This window comes from Thermobia domestica, chromosome 7, assembly GCF_964235325.1.
Source record: "Thermobia domestica chromosome 7, izTheDome1.hap1.1, whole genome shotgun sequence".
Lineage (NCBI taxonomy): Eukaryota > Metazoa > Arthropoda > Insecta > Zygentoma > Lepismatidae > Thermobia > Thermobia domestica.
The window spans coordinates 84,083,484-84,105,620 of NC_137460.1; the positions used below are offsets into that span (position 1 = coordinate 84,083,484).

Genomic DNA, 22,137 nt, shown 5'->3' on the forward strand with positions numbered 1-22,137 from the left:
TTTCGATTATTTTTTTACATGTCTCGGAATTCCCCCCTCTGGTGACCCAAGGCTCGCATACAACGGTAGATGAATTTGAAAGTCATCGCTAATGGTAGTGTCACCATTGATTGTCACCGAAAACTATGGATTTGACACTAATATCGGTCATTTTGGATTACTTGTACGTTTCGGTATCCCCCCCCCCTTATTGACCCACGGCCCGTAGCAGAATACGGTGAATTTGGAAGTTAATGCGATCGGAGTTTCACCATTGATCTCAGCGACCGCGAAAACTATGAAATCGACACTGATATCGGTCATTTTCTACTACTTTTACATGTCCCGGTAAACGCCCCCCTGAGACCCCCTGGTTCGAATTTTTTCGAGAAAGCTTTGCCTTGGTGTGGGACCTGGACCAAGGTATCTTTGACCAAAATTTGGTAACTCTCGGTCGACTTGTCTGGTCCCCAGGCCGGTCCCGGTAAACGTCTCCTGGAGACCCCATAGTAAGGAATTAAAAAAAAAACTCTTCGTCTTGGTCTGGGGCCTAGACCAAGCTACCCGTGACCAAATTTTGAAAAGTTCCGGTCCACTCGTCTCGTCCACAGGCCGCACAAAGATAGACACACAGACACACGAACAAACTATTTTATTTATATTAGAAAGGTCAGATCCGCCGTTATTGTATTAGTGCGATGCTTGAGCGATTGATCGTAGAAATTCAAACTCCGATGAGTGATAATTTTATAGGCTTGTTTTATTACAAGTTTAAACTCTTTAGTCAGTAGAGAAGAGGACGTGAATCATGGGTCAGAGTTGATGACAATGGGTTTTGGCGGGTCTGTGGGTCACAGTGGGTAAGAGTGATTTATGGTAGGTGGTGGGTCAGAGTGGGTCACGGTGGGTCGTGGGTCACGACGGGTGGTGAGTCAATTGGTCGTGGCTAAAGTTTTCATTGCCCCACGCCCTCTCTGAACTACAGTGTTGAAAATTAATCAGTGAAAATCAATTGCAATTGATCAATCAATTGAAAGTAATTGCTGTGGAAATCAATTGCAATTGAATCAATTGGCAATTAATTTCAATTGCAATTGAATTACAGAATTCAATTGCAATTACTTTCCACTGCAATTACTTTCAACCAATTGATCAATTGCAATTGATTCTCCTTTTTTAATGGCCAACTGCAATTAACAATTAATCATTACTTATTTCAATTGTTAATTGCAATTAACAATTAAATTTACAGATCAATTGTTAATTGTTAATTCAATTGAAATTTGCCCAACACTGGCACAAGCCTATAGACATGAAAAAGCTTGATATGAAAGTCAAGTACTCGTAAAGTAAGCATTGACACTTCAAAATAATCTTCCACAGCACGAGACGACAGAAACTAACAGCTTCTGTTGGGGTAAAGACCCATAATCAAGAACTGGCTTAGTACGAAGGCTAAGCAAACACTGAGAAAGGTTCCATAACTAATAAGTGGCTTAGTACAAAGGCTAAGCGATAGCACTAGTAACTCGAAGATCACTAAAGGTACAGCTACTTTATATTTCATAACGAACGACCAGTAAAGCTAACTGCTCCAAAAGACAAAAGCTCATATTAAATAGCTGGCTTAGTCCAAAGGTAAGCTGATGCCCTGAAGATTTGGCGATGTAATACAGACACTCCTGGTAATTAACAATGTTACACTCAGGTACAAACTCATGTTGAACGAAGAAAACGAAATAATTTTTTCAGGTATGACCATCACAAGTAGGAAATGAACAAATACTTACTCCTTTTCACATTTGAATGTTAGTACAGCTACCGTTAAAATACCGGTACTTATGGTGATGTATGAACTGATGTTGAAACTAAAAACATAGCACTGCTGTTATTAAAGTAAAATATCGAGGCATGAATTAGGTCGAAAGGCCATTGGGCTCCGCTGAAAGTTTACACAAGCATGATTTTACTAGACGACGTGTTGAAGAAAATGTCTAAAATTAGTTTTCGAGATCAAATAATTATTAATTTTTCAAACTGCAACTGTCCCATACAAAGATCACAGTATCAACAATGTCACTTTGCTTGGATTTCTGGCAGAAAAAGACACTTCTCATTTTAAGATAGCTAATAAAGGTAATTAGGCTATTTAACACGTGCTAAATTCGTTAATTTTTAATAGGTTACCTTAATTTCAAAATGATACAAATTTCACACGTCTAAAAGCCACTATTTATGCCCTTCGACCTTTCAAATATTCAAGTTTTTCAAGCATAACTACAGATGTCTGATGTAAAGCCAAAACTAAGAAAACTATGCAATTCGTTGAATTCACACGCTAAGGCTTCTATCGGTAATCCGCCATCTTCAGTCCGTCTCTCCCGTCACTTCCCTTAAACTCCGAGGGAAGATGGAACCTTTTTACAGAGTGGGCACATCAATAAAAAAAAAAAAAAAAAAAACTAAGGTTCAAAATATTACGGACACAATTATTAAGGATGTAGTGGGCACTACACAATATGTTTTGGACCAGGATATATTTTTACAATATTTCTTTTGCTTTTTTTCCTGTTGTACGAAAATCAGTTTTACTCTATTTACATACATTATTTCTTTCAATAGGACCCACACAGCAATGAAATATTTTCAAAACGTTTCTAAAACGTACCATCATTTTCCTTCAGAAAATGTATCCTACTTCCCTTAAGGAAATATATTCCATATGTTGTTGAAAACATTTTCCAAATAATACTGAAAATATTTTCGCAATATACTTAAAAACGTTGTAGAAATATTTTATACGCCGTTAGAAAAGTTTTCCAAAGAATGTTTTCTGTACCATTTCCACACATTACTGAAAATGTATTTGAAACGTTTTATACAATGTTAACGGAATGGTTTTTAAAATGTTTCGCATGGAAAATTTTAAAATCATTTGCTAATAATACTGAAAATCATTTGTCTAAAATAAAGAATTTTTTTTCTAAATATTTTTACAATGTATTGGGTACTTAGTTGAAATGTTTTCTGAAGATTTCTAATCTATTTTTAACAAAAATTAATGTTCTGTAAAATAATAATTTTAAAATATTTTCCACTCATACCAAAAAATATTTTCTATACATGACAAAAAATATTTAGTGAATATTTTCTGTACATCACAGAAAATATTTAGAGAGCATTTTCTGTACATGACAAAATATTTAGAGAATATTTTCTGTACAAGACAGAAAATATTTAGAGAATATTAGGTAGACATATAAAAAACATTTTCAAATTAGTTTCCTTGGTGTTTTGTAACAGTAGAAAATGTTTAGAAAATATTAAACTAGTTTCAGATATGAATTTGTGCTAAGAAAGAAAATATTTACGATTCATTTTTCAAATAGCAATTGATATGTTTTTGACTTGTTATTGTATGTAGTTTCAGAACGTACTTAAAATACTTTCTAACGAATTCTGGTTTTCACATAGAATATTTTAAATTCTTTCTGAATATTTTTTCGTCATTACCACGATAACACCTACAGTTTGAAATACATTTCTTTCTTCAGAACTGAAGGAAATGCATACTGAACAGTTTTCCAACTCTTGTGAGTTAAAATATCTGGATTTCATTTTTACAAATTGATGGGGTGGTAGAAGTCATGTGTATGATGGAACCGGTTGAGAACACACGGAAACTTCTATCATCACATAAATTTGTGGAAATAAATTCTAGTATTCTAACTTATAGGTTGAACAAAGAAATGTATTTCAAACTTAAAGACAAATGTAGGCCAGAACTTAAACATCTTCCCTCTTCGTCTGAAACACAATCTTCAAAAACACTTACCGCCTTATGCAGAGTCGTTTTGACGTAAGATTAGCGTCGTACTAAAGACCTGACTACTGCAGGAAACTTATGTTAGTCGAACTCTTTAGTAATACACTAATCATGCGTCAAAACGACTCTGCATAAGGCCCTTAATGTCCACGCAGTCAAAATTGAAACTGTAATTCTGCTCTTCGGAACCATTAAGATAAATTATTTACCTTACCAGGTGCACAGGGTGCAATGTTCCCCATTCGCGTTCATTTGCAATCAACCAATATCAGACAACAATGGACAAATAGCTCGAGTAGTTCAAAACTTACACAAACAGTGTTGCCACATTGTAAACACTGAGAGTGAGGTATGTTATACTCCAACGGACCTGCTTATGTGTTAATGGAGCCCTTTCAATCCGTATGTATCATTTATAATCACCCTGTATAATGATTTCTTTTATTTTCTGTCCAAAATTTATCAATACACATTGCGGCAATGTTATGTCCAAATAGTAAATGTACTCAAAGAATTATCATTTGCATCATGTAATAGAAAACTCGTACTTTGATTAGCATTCTGACCAAATGGAAATAACTATGAAACAAATAAAAGAAAAGGCTATTTGATAATTAAATACAATTTAATAATTAATGAAAACATTAATTATCTATTAAGGACATATAAGTCTGTTGCTGTCATACCTATTTATGAAATTATACAGTATTAACAATAGTTACTAAAACAGTAATATATGGACGGTGCTTGGGAAGTTTTAGAGCAGAAACGTTTACAACCCTGTGGCCCGTTGAATCACAATTGCAAAGATGGCGCTCAAAGCATTGGTTGGGCAAAGTAAGTACCGTAATTGTTTTTGTATTTTATTTATTTTTGGGTTTATCATCTATACCTGAAAATTGTACGTGAATTATAACTACATGTAGTGTTTATACACATTGGAAAATACAGCTAGTGCAGTGCAGAAATTTTCAGAATGAAAAGTGGGTGTGGAGAGCTCCACGATCTATGGGCTGACAGATACGATTTCGTGATAGCAGAAAGAACCAGATACGATTCGTTCGTGACGTGTGATGTCTTTGTACCGGTTTCTTTTTCTAAAATAAACTGTAATATTAATTGGAAAACTTGAAATATTGGTGACTGAAAATGTGAGTATCTCTAGAAGGTACAAATACTGTGTAAGCCGAAGTGTTACTTTCCGGTGACCAAATTATGCTCATATACGTATCAGAGAATTTGAAGCTCTGATTCGTTCATACTGGGTTATTTGTTAGGATCAATTTCATTACTATATTCTGATAATTTTGTGCAGGTTAATCCCAAGGGCACTGTCAAAAATAATAATTGAAGTTCAAACTCACCCCTAAAAGTTATCGTTGAAAATCATTTTCAAAATATTTGCACTCTGCGACGTAGCAATTCTTGCCTTCCACAAGAATGTTGAAGGAGGACACCAGATATAACTGTTTAAAAATTGAATTCTTTCAGTAATTGTCTCTTGCATTTATTCTGCTAACTACTAATTAGGTTTTCAACACAAGAAGTCAATAAGGACAGATGTGCAGGTTCAGTTTTGGCACACTACTTGAAATGATTGTTCGTGGGACGTAAAACTTAAAGATTTCATTTTTGAAATGATTGTTGAAAAATTATAATTCTTTCACTAATTTCGTTTGGTAACTCTTTACTTTGGGCAAGGCAGTGATATCCTGTCAGTACATAGTATTGCCAAACGAGCGTCAGCGAGTGAAGGCGGGTTAGAGCCCCGCAGGGCGCGTTGTTTTCTGTCTTTCTTTCTTGGGAACTGTAACTATAATTGCGTGAACCGGTTCAGATTAATTGGTTACTGTCACTGCCTTGCCTAAAGTAAAGACTTGCCTTTCGTTTTTATGGTTTCCAAAAGATTTGCGCAGGGCGACATACTACCCCATGTAGCATGAACAAAATTCAAGGGGACCACCAGAACTAATTGTTGATAAACTACAATTATACCACGATTTGGGCATAAATACGCTGTCTGGGTGTATGGCATAAAAACTAGTCAAAAAAATTAAACACCTGTACTAAGTGGCCACTAAAATCACGAGTGCTATCTAATCGAGTCAGGGCAGGGAGAAGCTGGTGAGCCCACGTGGTAGTGCTCCGAAAGGAGCCTGCGTTTTAACGCATAGGCGAGGGTACTAAAAACAAGTGGGTTTTGGCAATGATACTAATTTCAATAGCACTTATCATTGATTCACACTAGTACCGCTTGACTTGTAAACATAAAATACGGCTTCTGCACACTTTGCAGAAATAGACCGTCGGTTTAAAATAGTGTCTACTAGTCATCTATTATGTACGCGTTTATTTTATCCGTCGTAAAGAATTTGTAATGATTTTATACTAGTAACTCTATACTTGTAAACCTAAAATACACTTTTATTACGTTGTATTCAATTCTGTCGCATCCAAAAATTGTTCCTTACAATTCTGCGAAATGTGGTGTGCCAAACTTGACCAGCACCAATTCAGAATAGGTTAGATTTCGTTCAGTTATTTTCGTACATAGGTTGGGTTAAGTTCCGATGAGTCCTGTCGCGCGAAATCGTATGTACTTAGTGAACAAAATCTAATCTGATATAATCGGACTTGTTTATAAGTCATTGCTGTCATGTTGAATAGCTGGCGAACGTTAACGAAATAAATGCCCATTGGTTTGGTGTGGCGCAGTTTATAGCAACTTAACCTATTGTCTCCTTATGCTGTTGCGACGTATTCGCACTTGGGGGATAATGTCCCCTTAACATACAGTAGATAAAGTTTGGGTGGAACACTAGAATCACTTGTTCGCCAGTTAACAGGCCTATGCATTAGTTTGTGCTAGGTGGTAATTCTGAACCAACATTATATCTTTTAGTTCAGGGTAGCGCAAAGTTGGAACGCCCACGCAGGCGTGCATTTGTAGGATAATGCATTAGTGACGGGTATGCACGAAAGGAAGACGAAAAACAAGAACCAACGTGTGCTAGGTCACTACAATCTAGCTTTGCGTTTATTCCAGTTCAGAGTAGGCGCATCTTAGATGGTGGGTATTCACGTGGAAAGATGCAGGTGCGAAGAACACGTAGTCACTTCAAACTAGCTAATTCCATTTGAATTGCGTAATAATGAAGAACACTTAACTTCCTTAAATATTACCTTACTTTGATAATTATTAGATCTACTCCGTAAATTTAGAAAGAAGTGTCTCCGTCCGTTTTCTTACACTGCAATCTTTTTTGCAGTATTTACTGGCTTCTTTGCATTGGCTTTCGCTTCAGTGCTTGATCTAGTCAGTTCTGTTCCGAATCGACCTCATCATGCCCTACAAGAAGTAGATCATGTCCGCCTGGAATTTAATTTTACGTAAATTTACATGTCATTTTCTCCGTTATTACATAGTTTAGTAGATTTAAGTCTCCTGCGGAAATGTATTCCTTGTAAATAGGCATTCCATGTATAGTATTCAATATTGTCTGTAAATTTTCAAACGTAACCAGGACCCTTTCTTTCATTGACACCTATACAGGTCCACGTTATAATATGCCCATTTGTTGCTTCTTGAGGGGGGCAGTCTCAGTTAAATTGAAAGTTCAAATTTTTCAGCAGATGCTTATCCTGTGTAACATTTCCATTGGCGAACATGTCATTAAATCCTTTACGTCTAATGGTAATCGAAGAATTGAGGGGGTGAGGTGGGACGGAACTAGAAACAGTTCAGAATAGCTTGTGTATAATGCGAAGGTGCTGAGGTCGAAGCTAGCGCGTTAGTGAATGTAGTTATCAGTGGATAGCTAATATACGTATTTACCCTCCTTTTTGGTATAATCAGCTCTTAGTACCACCAGAGTTCCTATTTTAGACGCGAAATTTCATTCGTTAGTGCACATTTACTTTAGGCGCAAGATTCGTTCTATAGTGCCTAAAAGAACTTACTTGGATGCTTCAAGATCGACTTATCGAGTACTTGCATCGTGACTCATGGGAGAACCTAAGCAAGACGAATACTGCACATATAGGGTGTCGAAGGCGCTGGCACGAGCACTGCTTTCGTTAACTACCCACCTCGTACTTCCATGTCATTTTCTTTTTTGTGCGTCGATTTTCTCCACGATTAACTTTCTTGCATGTTGCAGCGTATATCCTTGCTGAAGCGCTCCTTTCTTGAAGATATAATTTACCAATTAATATATAGATTTCTTTGTCAATTGCTTATTTAATTATTGCGTTCAGAAAAAAATTAAATAAAGTCGATCATTTGATAGGAAAGGCAAAGATTAAACCGAGAGATGTAGGAATTATTATTATTATTTCAACGAATCTTTGGGGAATTTTCAATGATAAAAATATTCTGGTAAGAAGGTTATTAGAGTTAACAATATCAAGCGGTATACAGAAAATGTGATGACTAGATTTTGTTGCACGGAATCATCATGTATAATTTAACCTACACGTAAACTAAAACTTCATGTGATACTTTTCGGAACTGATATTTGTTTTATGGGAGAAGAGAATGTCCTAAACAATATATACATTCATTTTTAATTCAGACTTTCCTATTTTGATTCGTTATAACTGTAATCAAAGAGGAAGCCCTTTGAATAATGAACTTTTAGTGCCGTATTAAATTAGAATAATCTAAAATAACAGTTCGTGGCTTGAATTTTGCAAAGTGTACTTAGACTCTTCTAATAGCGTAGCTGAAGCTCAAAATAAATTGTTCCGCGAACGAAAAATGCGATGTAAGTGTAATTTTATACCAAACCAAGTTATTTTGCTTGTGCTTTTTTGTTCATGGCAATATTTCCTTGTCTGCTAGTTTGAATTTAGGCAGCCGAAAAAAAAAAGTATGGCCAGATGCGTAAATTTCAGGTACTGATGATGGAGTTGAGAAGCAAAACAACATCAATTATAGGTGAGGTTATATTACTTAACCTTGCAGGTAAGGTGCACAGTACAATTTCAGTGTGAAAATCAACCAAACAACCAGTTCCAGATTGAACATACAACTTAAACGCTACATGTTGTAAACACACTTTCTTAATTGAAGTTCCACTACAGGAAAAAAAAAAGTGGTGGCCTAGTGAAATAAGATCCCCCCCCCAAAAAAAAAAAAACTTTTTTTCCCATCTCTGTTAACGAAGTTTATATTTTTTGCATAATGCTAGTCAATTCTGAAATACGTATTTCTATTTCTACTACCCACATAATATGTTCATTTTTCAATATAAGCCGTGATGGCCAGTTTATCATGCAGAATAAATTAAGGACGATATTTGGGAATCATTTTCCTTGTCCTCCCCACAACCGTCATTGGCAGCAGTGTAGTAAATTTCTGTGGGGTACACATTTTCTGAATCTTTGTTCTATTCCGTGTATCCTGCTTTTTCTTTAATATGCCTAGGCCGAATGGGACTTGAGCTACGAACGTTTGAAAGTATGATAAAATCTACTTTGACAATTTTTCAAAATGTTGGTTTTGCAGAAAGGGCGTGGTAACCAAAAGATTAAAGAAAATATGTTCACAGCTAAAAGTCATGTCCCGATTGAAATATGTTATGATGTCCAGCTACACTCTTCCTTTTACACGTTAACTACTACTTTATACAAAAAAGGAACAAGTCGAACATTTTTATTTGCGGGCCGCCCTTTGACCATCACTGGTATTGAACATTTTCGCACTTCGAAGATGTCGCTTTTGAAGTGTACACCCTGGCTTACAGTTTATATACTCTACACAATGTTTTCCTTATGGAGGATTACATCGCGCAGGGCGCTAATTTTTGTTCTCTCGCTTCTAGTAGTTACCTTTCAGATATGTCGTGTGCATAAGTAGCATTCACGACCAATAAGCTTTGTGGTATAATACGTTTTACCTGTAAATTTTCCACACTATGGTAAACATAACGGTAATCATCACTTTGTGATACGTATGCACGCAATCAAATGTGAGTTTTGTGTCATCTTTTTGCCTGTGATACTTGTTTGTTTCTATTTTTTATTTTACTTTTTCTCGTATTTGTTGTTGCTTCTCTCTGATTTGGTGGATGTTGCACAATGCTGTGGGTTGAAACTGACTTCTATTTAGAGGAGAAAATGCTATAATTTAGGTTGTAACCTGCAAACTATCTCAAAACAATAGTTTTACAGTATGTCTGGTCCTCTTTTCAGTGTATTTTGTATAATGATCTGCTCCTAAAACACATGGTTAGGTAGTTAATCAACGTATTTAAAAAGTGTAGAATTTGTGGTGGACAACTCCGTAACCCTGGGATGTCTTCGGGTACTTCCGTTTCCTCCCAAAATATTATTGCACCAATCCTTCCATCATTATTCTCCTGTCTTAATTATCCATTTCCCTTAGCTTAAGAGGCACAATTGTGGGACGTTAAGCCGAATTTTATTTTTAGAAAGTGTAGGTTGAACTTTTTTTCCCCTCGTTGCTAAGGTTTTCTCTTTAAGTATGTTTTTTTTTTTTTGCGCATGGACAGAACCAGGGTCGGATCCAGGGTTTTCTGATGGGTGGGGGTGGGGTACAGCAATAACTGCCAGTACATTTGAATTGAATTGGAATTTTTTAAATGTCTTTAGGCATCTGTGGTGTGAATGAGAAAATGCTCTGAAAATGTTAAGTGTGTCTTCTCCGTAAATCCTTTTCTTTCAGCTTTTAGAAAATTAACTTAAACTATCGATTTTGCAAAACTTCTGTTTGTTTTAAGCCCAAAGGGAAACATGACAACAGAAATTTTCGGAAAGTATTGCTATTTTCACTGCTAGCTTCTCACATTAGGTAGTATATATTTACAACGGGGAAGGGGGGGAGTGCGCGTGCACCTTTACACCCCCCCAAATCCGGCCCTGGACAGAACCTATCGTCATATTTTTGTTTGTAACATAGCGGAAGAGAACACATTGAATAAGGAGCCAGAGATGCTCTGAATCTATTTTAACATACGTTTTCAGGATGAAGGGTAAGAAATCTCTTAAATACTAAAGTATGAATCCTATATATTCCATAAGTAAACAAATTGACGTCTGTTCCTGGTAACTTATAAGCAGAAAACTTAATGAACATATTTGGATAATTTTTTTTTTTCGATTGTTTCCTTTTTTCTTACCTTTTCATTCAGTTTTGTTTTCCGTATATCACTTCTCGTTTTAACCATGCTACTAGTCATTGAGACATGGTTTCTGAAATTTATAAAAAGAGGAAACGGAGTATACATGTAAGCATGAGATTTCAAAGGTATTGCAATTAAATATTTTTAAAAGTATCTTCACAATTTCTCTGAATTCGTTGAGATATAATGTTTTTAAAATTAAATCATTTATCTGTTAGATAGGATTTTCCAAATGTAAGTAGAGGAGATTTTAGAGGGTCTCATGAAACAAAACTATTATGAATTAACTGGCAGATAATATTTTAATGCACAAAATAAAGTGTGGCTCAATAAAAGCGATTCATATTCTTATTATATAAAGCTTATATAAATGAAAATGTGATATTTTCATATCATTACATAGAATAAATGTTCCGATTTTAGAATGCAGATGTTAATGTGTGCACCATCTCTTTTCGTTGGATTGGTAACACTGTTGTTGATTACTTGCAATGGAGACAGTTTGTCGGATGGGTTTTGGAGATGCAAGTGGTGGATGGCATTTTGTACAGAACTTACTGTTCAGTAACGAAACACATTTTTACCTTTACAATTTCGTCAATAAACGAAACGTGCATTTAAGCCAAAGAAAATGCCGGAGAAATTCATGAGACGTCATTGTACCAATAACTACTAACTGTGTGGTGCGGAATTCGATGGATGGAGTGATAAGGCCATATTTCTTTCAAGATAATGATGGAGAACGGTATCGTCATACGGGTTACTAGTTTTTTTGTCTTCCGAATGGAACTACCTTTTTTGTTAAAAGTTAAATTTGTGGTATCAGCAAGATGGCGTTACCTTCCACAAAAATTTCCCATGGCGGATTTCTGCGGGTGCTCTCTCATAGTATGACTGGCCTTGCAAGTCCATGTAACCTTACTCCTTGCTTCCATTGAAAGTTGCTCAAGTCAAAGGACCGCGAACAATACAAGAACTTTCAGGAGGAAATTCAACAATATGCCAGCAAAATCGATGAGCAGTTTTGCAAAAAGTTGTTACGAACTTCGTCGAGAGAGAGAAGACCTGTAGAGTAAGTCGAGGGAGAGAGATAACCTGATGTCCTGTTTCACTATTACCCTTTTCCTTTGAATTAATGCTCTGATATTTTTAAATTTCGTAAATTACAGTGTTTTATAAGTGTATTAAATCGGTCGCTCTTATTGAAATATCTATACAAACATCCATCATAGTACCTGTTTCCAATCATCAACGGTCTATTTTGTAGATTCTCTGCACCAGTTTCTTCGTTAAAGCGTTGTTGGCGGTAATCACCGTTTTGAAAGTTGCAGTCCGAACACGGGTGTTCAGGTGATGTTTCTCGCGTGGTGGGACTGTGATTGTCTCAATAGGCTTTTCCAAATCCTGATTGAGTTCCACACTCACTTGTGCCACATTCGCTGATGGTCCTTGATTTCAGTTTTCGGTGATCCCTGTTTATGAGACTTCTCTACCATTCACTATTACTTTTCGTCCATATTGTTTTGCTATGAACCCTGTAAGCGACGAGGGCGGGCTGAAAACTTCTCGGCCTGATCCAGAGATGGCACTCCAATCAGCAAAGTTTTATTGTTTTTGCCTGGGAGCACTTTTCAGTTCGTATAACAAGTGTCAACTTGTTCTCTCAAGTAGTTTGTGTGCAGGCATTGTTGCAGTTAGACGTCTTGCGTGTTAGTTGTGAAAATGGATAAACTTGAATATTGTGCGGTAATCAAATTTTTCGTTTGGATGCATTAACTCCTACGGAAATTCATCCAAAGTTGGAAAAAGTTTACAGGGACTCTACTCCTTTCATGTCAACCGTTAAAAAGTGGAAAGCTGAATTTAAACGTGGTCGCACATCCCTCGAAGATGACCTACGTGAAGGAAGGCCGAAAACCGCAACCACACCGGAAACAATCGAAAACGTGCATAATAGCGTGTTTGACGACAGGCGAGTGAAGGTAAGTAACATAGCTGAGAGTGTGGGGATATTAGAGGAACGTGTGCAAAAAAAATTGCACAAAATACTAGGGATGCGAAAGCTCTGCGCAAGATGGGTGCCGCATTTGCGGTCTGCCGACCAAAAGCAAATTCGAAAACGATTTTCGCATCAATCTTTGGACCGATTCAAAAGGGATCCGACTGATTTCGTGCAGCGATTTGTGACAATGGGTGAGACATGGGTTCACACTACACGTCAGAAATGAGTTGAGTTGATTTTAGTTTAGCGTCCCTTTCAGCAGCGAGGCTATATGAGACGTGGACCTACTGATTAACGTGGAATCCGAACCACATGAGCTCCCGCCGGGAATCGAACCCGGGTCTCCCACGCCAAAGGCGCGTATGCTAACCGCTTAGCCACGGAGGAGCTCACGTCAGAAATGAAACATCAGTTCAAGCAGTGGGTGGAAGCCGGTAGTGCAGCGCCGAAGAAAGCGAAGATGATCGTATCGGCCGGAAAGATCATGGCCAGTGTGTTTTGGATTGCGAAAGGTATCCTGTTAATTGATTACCTTGCAAAAGGGAGAACAATTACAGGCGAATATTACTCCAACCTTCTTGACCAGCTGGATGTCAAAATTCGCGAGAAGAGGCCTGGCTTGAAGAAGATGATGATCATCTTTCACCAGAACAGCGCACCTGTGCACAAGGGTGCGTTGGCGATGGGCAACTGCGGGATTTGGGGTACGATTTGCTCGGCCATCCCTCATATTCTCCTGGTTTGGCACCACTGTACTTCTGTCTGTTCCTAAACTCGAAGAAACTTCTTTCTGGGAAGCGCTTCACATCGAATGAAGAGGTTGAGAGGGTCGTGGGTGACGTATTTTCACAACCTTCCAGACTCTCACTTCCGGGAAGGAATACTGATGTTGGAGAAACGCTGGACCAAGTGCATTGGAGTTAAGGGAGGTTATGTCGGAACATAAAATAATTTTTGAACTGAAATTCGCAGTCTTTCATTGTCAGTCCGAGAACTTTTCACCCCGCCCTCGTATCATTACTGTGGACACTATTCTTCCTTACACATTTAACATATTACTGACGACGGACAAGCACTGCACACCCATTTACAGTGTTACCATATACTCAAACTTATTACAAACTACTGGTGTTGCTATTATTTTAATAATAATCTGTAATTACCTTACTCACCTATAATTAAGAAGGGGCACATGACCATATGACCTAAGGGTACAATGGTGCCTGATTTAATGATATTTTGTTGTTCAAACTGCATTAATACACACGCGTTGCAACTGCTAAATAACAACTACGTATTATGTGAACTGATCTAGACAATAGTACAAAATTGTCACAATGGTTGATTTCCCATAATACTTAGTAATAACGTACTTCGCTTTGGACTAGTGTGTCATTTCGTGAACTTTCCAAATGATGCTTGTATATTTTTATATTTTTTTCTTAGTTCATTTATATTGATCCTTAACATTTTAATCATTGTAGTAGATATAGTGGAGGCCATGAATATAAACTCTAAAGTGTATCAGCAGCTTAGCAAGTTAGGCTTTGGTACCGGATTGAGTCCCATTTTTATGCCCAAGTCCATGTAGTATTGAAGTTGGTTCGTGATGACACAAGATTTCCGTGAGTTAACAGAGACTTCTACCCCCCCCCCCCCCAACAAAATCATTTAGATTCAGTACACGGACTGCGAATCATCCAGTTGAACAGTGGTGTTTGATGCAGTGATATTTTAAGTTTTGGTTAATTTGTTAGTATTAACATCTTTCCAGTATCGAGTCTGTTGTTTGAGATGCAGCTTACTGTTGAAAGTAAGATTGGAGCCACTATCCAGGTTTTCATCAGATGTGGGAGGGGGCAAGCTGACCCAGTGGTATAGTGCATATCTCTGGTGCGAAGAGTCCCTGGTTCGTTTCCAGGCCTTGTGAGTTTGTGGTGTATAATATCATGTCCGTGCCCCGCGCGGCTCAGTGGTTGAGTGCCCATCTCCGGTGCTTGGAGAACTGGTTTGATCTCTGCCGTGTGTGGGTATATTCTTGGGAATCTCCCGTTTCTTACTACTACGTTCATTCCACCATTTCTTTCTTCATTATCATCACCATCTCCCTTAGCCTTAGAGCGTAATCGTGGGACTTAAACTAGAAAATAACCGTGTCCCTGGGTTTTCACGAGCTTCTTTCGTTTCCTTCTACATTCTTATTGTGCCAATTCCTTTATAATCATCCACATTTGTTAACCATCAGTCTCTTTTAACCAAAAATGCATAATCTTTAGACCACGAGTTTCACTACGAAAGTTTTGAGATGTGAAATAACTTACGTACTTAAAATCAATTTAACACTTACATTTTCTCAAAGTATTCACCATTACTCTGTTCACACTTTTGCATTCTCAAAAACCACCTTTGGAAGCAGTGTTGCCAGTCTTTTTCTTCAAGTGTTGAAAGTTCATTCTCGTAAGCCACTACAGCTTCTTCAGGGCTGCAAAATCTTCCCACGCATGCGATCTTTGGTCCTGAGAAACAGAAAAAAATCACGGGGCCAGGTCAAGGCTATACGGCGGATGAGTCATAAGTTTGACCTCCGTAGATTCTAAAAACTGAATTGTGATATTGGCCGTGTGTGCGGACGCGTTGTCATGATGAAGCAGGATCCCACGCAATCCAGTTTTTGGACGTCGTTCCCGAAGCTTCTGGAACACTTTTGTTAGGCAAACAGTGGTGTACCACTGAGCAGTAACAGTCCTTTGTTCTTCAAGTGGAACAGTTGCAACATGGCCAGATTTGGAGAAGAAAGTTTCGACCATCATCTTCCCCACACTTCGCGGTCGCTTACTTTCGTGGGTGGATTTGCGTCTGGAAAGATCCAAACTGTAGACTGGCGTTTATTTTCAGGGTCAAATTGATAGATCCAAGTCTCATCGCCAGTAACAATGTCAGAGACACGTCGAGACTTGCCTCCATCAAATCTTGCAAGCATTTCTTCACACCATTCCACACGCATGCGCTTCTGCTTTTCAGTCAAAGTGTGAGACACCCAACGAGACGAAACCTTTCTGAGACGAAGATGATCATGAAGAATTTTTGTTACTGCTGGCGATCCAATGTTCACTGTAGATTCAATGTCCTTAAAAGTTGTTCGAGGATTTTCTCGAATCATTTGTTCCACAGTGGCAATGGTTTCATCTGACACAGCTGTTGCCGGACGTCCAGCTCTCTCTTCATCTTTAAGCGATGTCCGGCCTCTTCTGAATTCACCAAACCACCGAAAAATTGTAGCACGGGAAGGAGCAAGGTCCCCAAATGCCCCCTGCAAACGGTCAAGGCTTAGTGTCTCGTTCAAACCACTTTTGAAATCATAAAGGATCATTGCCCGAAAATGTTCCCTTTCGAGCTCCATTCTGGACAGCCGAATACTGCTCACATCAACAAACAAGTGAAGGCAATACGGCCACGCCGATAAGCGAGGCGAGTTGAAACTTGCTTGGCTTCTTCGCTCTGGATACCACTACCGAACGCAATTGTTGGAATTCAAATACTGTGCCGCAAAAATGCGTATCTCAAAAATTTCGTAGTGGCCCTCGTATATCTATTGGAGGGACCGTTTATCTTGATACGCCCTTGTAGCTTTTAAACTAATAAACACATACGTACATACATATATAATATATATATACACAGGCTGTCCACATGAAACCTCCCAGATTACAAATTAATTGCATGGTAACTATTAGTGCCAGAGAATAACGGTTTGCGGCATCTTGAAGAGCAAGTCAGGCAGTATTTTTTTTTTTGGGGGGGGGGGTCTATATATATGCACTTGTATATGGGCCCCGTTAATACCTCTCAGAATGTCTAGTGGATATTCAGTCTCCTTCCATGTGTTCTGTAGCATGTCCGGTGTAATCGAGTTGATGGCTTCAATTTTGTGATGAAGAACAGGAATATCACATACAGGTGTGACGTAGACTTTATCTTTGACATAGCCCCATAGGAAGAAATCCTTAGGGGTTAGGTCGGAAGATCGCGATGGCCAAGGAATGGGTCCATTGCTGTGGAAACGTTCGGTCTAAAGCCCTGCGAACATCTAAACACCAGTGCGGTGGTGCATCATCCTGTTGGAATATCACGTTTGGTTGCAGAGGGAGTAGCTGCGGAAAAGCAAAGTGTTCAAGCTTGTCCAGATAAATGGAACCAATTATTATGTGCTCCATGAAGAAAAATGATCCGATAATTCTGTCGCATCCCAAATCACACCACACATTCACTCTCTCGCTATCTCTGACATATTCACGAACAACGTATGGGGTTCGGAACCCCAGATGCGCACATTGTGAAGATTTAGTTTGTCTGATGTGTGGAAGGTTACTTCATCACTGAAAATCACCCTCCCCAAGTAATCGGGATCATCCTCGATCCGTTCCAGAATCTCTTTTGCAAACCTGGTTCCTTTTGGTACGTTATCGGGCTGTAGCGCCTGAACGATTTGCACCTTATATGCTTACAAACGCAGTCTTTTATGGAGCACCTTATGGACCGTTGAATGTTGGATGTTCAGCTCACGTGACGCCCTGCAACTGACTTTGTTGGGCTTCTAGTGAAGGCCTCCCTGACTTTACCTGCAGTTTCCTCAGACGTTCGTGCTTTGCCCGAGCCAGGCTGTCGGTTGATACTCCTCATGAGCTAAAAACTTCTCAAGCCATGGTCTTGACGTCTGGTGGGTCCCGTTGGCACTTTCGTCTGAAGGTATTTGCGCGATAATTGGTGATTTAGTCTCAGCCAACCCCACCATCCACTGCGCTCTCTCTTGTGCTGCTGTCATCGTTGTTCATACACCTGCAACAAATAACGATCAACAACAAAAAACTGTTCGAGTTGCCGCAAACCGTTATTCTTTGGCACTAATAGTTTCCATGCAATTAATATTTGTAATCAGGGAGGTTTCACGTGAACACCCTATATATATATATATATATATATATATATATATATATATATATATATATATATATACGATAATAATAATATAAAAACTGAAACTTTGTATGATGCAGATATCGGCATGGGGACATTTGACATACTTTATGCACCATAAAATATTAACAATGTTCCTAATTCAACAGAAAGTTTTATTTTTTTCGAATGGCACTACGTCAGGCTGTTACACATTTCGAATCTACATCTGACAGGCAAATATACAATACCACATTTATTATGCAGTGTTGCCAGTGGCGTATTTAAGGGGGCGGTTGGGCTCTAATTTGTTGTATACTCAACTTCATTAAAATTTGTCGGTACCCAAAAGGAAAAATGTAAGTACTTATTCACATGCATAGCCCCCGAAACAAAATCTCAAATACGCTACTGAGTGTTGCAAACTAAGGAGGCTTCTTTCGTAAGGATTAAATTTTGAAATACCCTGTATATAATTTTTATATGTAATAATCAAATTTAAGTCTAATAATATTTAATTTGTGTATAATCAAAATGATGTGAAAAAGCGAGGGATATACTTGAAGAAAAATATCAGTAAAATCAAACTACTAAAATTCCAGTTCATTTAAAAGGCAACATACAAATAATTCCCCGTGTATATCATTGAGCTAAAAATAAAGATGGCGTGTGTACTAAACATCGTTAATGAAGAACCGTAGTTAATGGAAGTTTTTTGGAATTGCAACAGAATACATGACAGTGTGACAGAATACTTGGGATAATGATTAATTTGGTTTGAATACGTACAAATGCGCCTTTGTGCGATAAAAAGTATGAATCAGACAAAAGTGTGACGTTTATGGATATTTGCTGTTTTTCTTTCTTTCTTTCGAAGATAATAGATATAAGATAACCCCACCATGTTCTTGAGTGTGCTGAAACTACAACGTAAGCCTTTTTCAATGGATACAAGTCATTCATTATATAGTGATTATTAATATAGCGGGAATCAGCAGCCAGGTATAGAAACAGTAAGGCTAATCTCATGTTAAAAAAAAAAAAAAATCAACGTCATTAAGATCTATTGAAAAGTATATACTGGTGATTCTGTCAAGTACTATAATCGGAATCGAATAACAAAATAATTGACATTTTGAGGAAGACATCTTCCTCTTGCCAAATCATGAGTAATTTGCTGCAAATTGTTTGTAATCACCGTATTGTACGAGTTGAAGGGTAAGGGGAAAAAGAAATGTCACAAAACTGCATTTTCGAGAAAACTGCATGTCACAGAACTGCGTTTTAATATTGAAAACCGCGTAAGAAGAATAGAGTTAGTTAACTCTTTTGGCCATTGTACATGGACATTTCTACATTACGCATCAGAGTGGTTTTGTTTAAAAGAAATTTTATATACATTTTAAACATTTTGTTTTAAACACGTGTATTTTTAAGACTTGTTTTAAACATATATTTATTTTTATTTTATTTTATTTTTAAAAAAATCTGCCAGAGAAAGAAAATGATCAAAAAGTGCTTCCAGGCCCGTAGCCAGGGAGGGGCTAGAGAGGGCACAGCCCCCTCTAAATTATTTTTGTCTCTTCTAAAAAACACGCTGAAGAGAATTTTCAAACTGACACAAAACCAGTGAAATTCATGCTATTATATTTACCAAATTAAATTCAACTTTGCGAATTCTACCCATTTATGTGTAAAATTATATGTTTCTTTGCTAGATGCACCAAACATCTTCCAACTGCCTTTACCCATTTCAAGAATTTGAAACCATGCCGTGTTATTGCAACTACAACAAGCATCCAAGAATACCAGGTTCACTTCCAAACAACAGTACCATAGTCCACAACGTTAGTTGTGAATATAAATAAGCTGGAATGTTTCTCTTATTTTGGAAGGTAGAAAATTGGGTACAAACGTTCAATAAAACATATACTAATATTTTGTATTGATATAATCTAAAGTTGCTGTAATATAATTTTGTTCTAATGTTTAAAAATAAATACTTCCATTTTAATTAATATGAAACAAAGTACATCACAAAGAGCTCGTATTAAGCACACAAAAGTGAAACAAAAAAACGTTCGATTATAACATATATAATAATATTCTCTTTTAAGTTTTTCTATTAATAAATGCAAATGCTTTGGTCTCAGTATTTTTTTTATCTCATCATTCTTAGGAGTTAATACATACAAAAAGCTGCAGTAAAGGCGTACGAGAAATTAATAATTTGTAAAAAAAATAGTACAAAATAGCCCTTACCGCTCGTCTAGTGAATAGAGCGCGCGTGTTTGAATGTGATCTCGGGGTTTGATACCCGTGAATTCTGAAATTGAGAGGAATGTGGTGGTTTGTATTCCACTTTAAACTGAAAGCTTCGCGTTTTTTATAGCCTCGGTACTGAAAAAAAGATGCTAAATTTTAACAAACAAACAAACAAGTTGGCCTTCTACAAAATGAGAATGTGAAGGAAAATAGTGGCTTTTTTTATTTTGATAGAAACATAAATCAATTTTAATGAACATATAATGATGCCATTATACAATAAATGTTAACTGGAGTGTTTTGTTGTGACAAAAAAGTCTATGTCAGAATATTCTGTTTATAATATTTTGTTTTCTGCATATGAAACAACCCTGATTAATGGGACGTGTGCTCACTCTAACATTCAGTTAATTAGCTTTTGTTAAGTGTAAATGTGACGTACAATGACGTTCCTTATCTACGTTTACCATAGCACTATATTGCCCCAAGCACCTCAATTGTATTGCATCGCAGTTTTTTGTTTTTTTCCCAAATCTTTGTATGTTAATGATCAATGTTCGTATTCTTGAATTTGTGTACTGTAATATTGTCAATACAGGATATTATGTATAAAAGAAACTATAGCTGTTACAGATTCTGTAAATAATAAATAAGTATGCAATTTTATGGTGTTGTGTCATGTCTTAATCATTGCCCCCTCAGTATTCACTTCTGCCCCCCCCCCTAAGGAATCAGGTTGGCTACGGGCCTGAGTGCTTCCCATTCAAAAGACTATTTTCTTCCCGTGTGAATGTTTTGATTTCTTGTGACTATAGCCAGGTCAATGTGGTGATCTACAATTTATTTTGCCTCTTTTTTTCCCTTGTTTTTAACCTTTACACGACGAAGTTGGTCGTTTTCGACCAATAGCGATTTTGGCTGAAAATACGGTTTGGTCCTTTTCGACCAAAAGAATTATTCAGACCAATAACTAATGTAGCACTGGCTATCCTGCATCAAACCTTCCGCTGCTAGCATATGTGTGTTCTAAAACGATCAAAGAAACACGTGACTGAAATATGGTTCACCAGTTGTAACCCAAACAAACCATAAAATTGGTTACTTTTCCTCCCTTTATTTTTTTTTCATTTCTTCACGTTGACTCTTGTGACCGCTTGTTTATCAATTATTTCTGCTGACACGAGGAGATTGTTTCTCTTGTGAGGAACTCAGCTTACACTTCGAGGTGTTTATTACCAATGATGTTGATGAGATAAGGGAAAATGTGTGTGCGTGAATGCGTTTGTGTGTGTGTGAGAGTGTTTCTGTCCAGACAGTCCACACTCTATCCCTTTGTGTGTTTCATGGTACATTGCGTTATAACTCTCCTATTTGAGCTTTTTCGTCCGGTTTTTTTTTTGTTTTTCAAGTCAAGAGGCATTGTAGAAGACCTTACGTATGGTTTCACACCTTCCTGCGTCGAGACATAGGAGGTGATGACGTCATAATTCTCAAATATATATATATTTTCTTTTATTAAGCCTATGTTCATTATTTTTTGGCGGGCTTATTTTTGCACGTAGAAGATTGAAATTTTGCACAAACATTCACTCCACCGAGTAGTATTTAACAGATTTTTTTTAGATTTCTGCGTTAAAACAGGGGGGGATCCAGAGAGGGAAAAAGTTGAAAAAAGGGATATTTTTATCAAAAAATCCTTTTCTTCGGGATTTTCCCGTCTTAGATACATGGTGGAGACATGTGAATGGTACTGCCTGAAAGGCAGTTCTATTCTGAAGAAAACGATGTGCAAACCATGATTCTAGGGTAATTAGGGATGTCTCAGGGAATTTTCAAAAATATCCCTCTGTATACGGGAATATGGTACATTGTCAGTATATATATATTTTTGGCAGGCTTACTTTTGCACCTAGAAGATTGAAATTGTGTATAAACATTCAGTCCACCTAGTAGTATTTATCAGATTT

General features: G+C 37.4%; 1 protein-coding gene across 2 annotated transcripts in view; it reads left to right on the plus strand.

The window, feature by feature from the left end:
• Positions 1-4,543: 4,543 nt before the first annotated feature.
• Positions 4,544-22,137, plus strand: part of Rop (Syntaxin-binding protein Rop) — a gene marked incomplete in the record, with an annotated part of 132,717 nt that continues 115,123 nt past the window's right edge. Inside the window, 1 exon segment of one of the 2 annotated variants that reach the window (XM_081764978.1) lies at positions 4,544-4,642. In XM_081764978.1, coding sequence (XP_081621104.1) covers positions 4,615-4,642 — 28 coding nt within the window. 2 annotated transcript variants of the gene reach the window in all.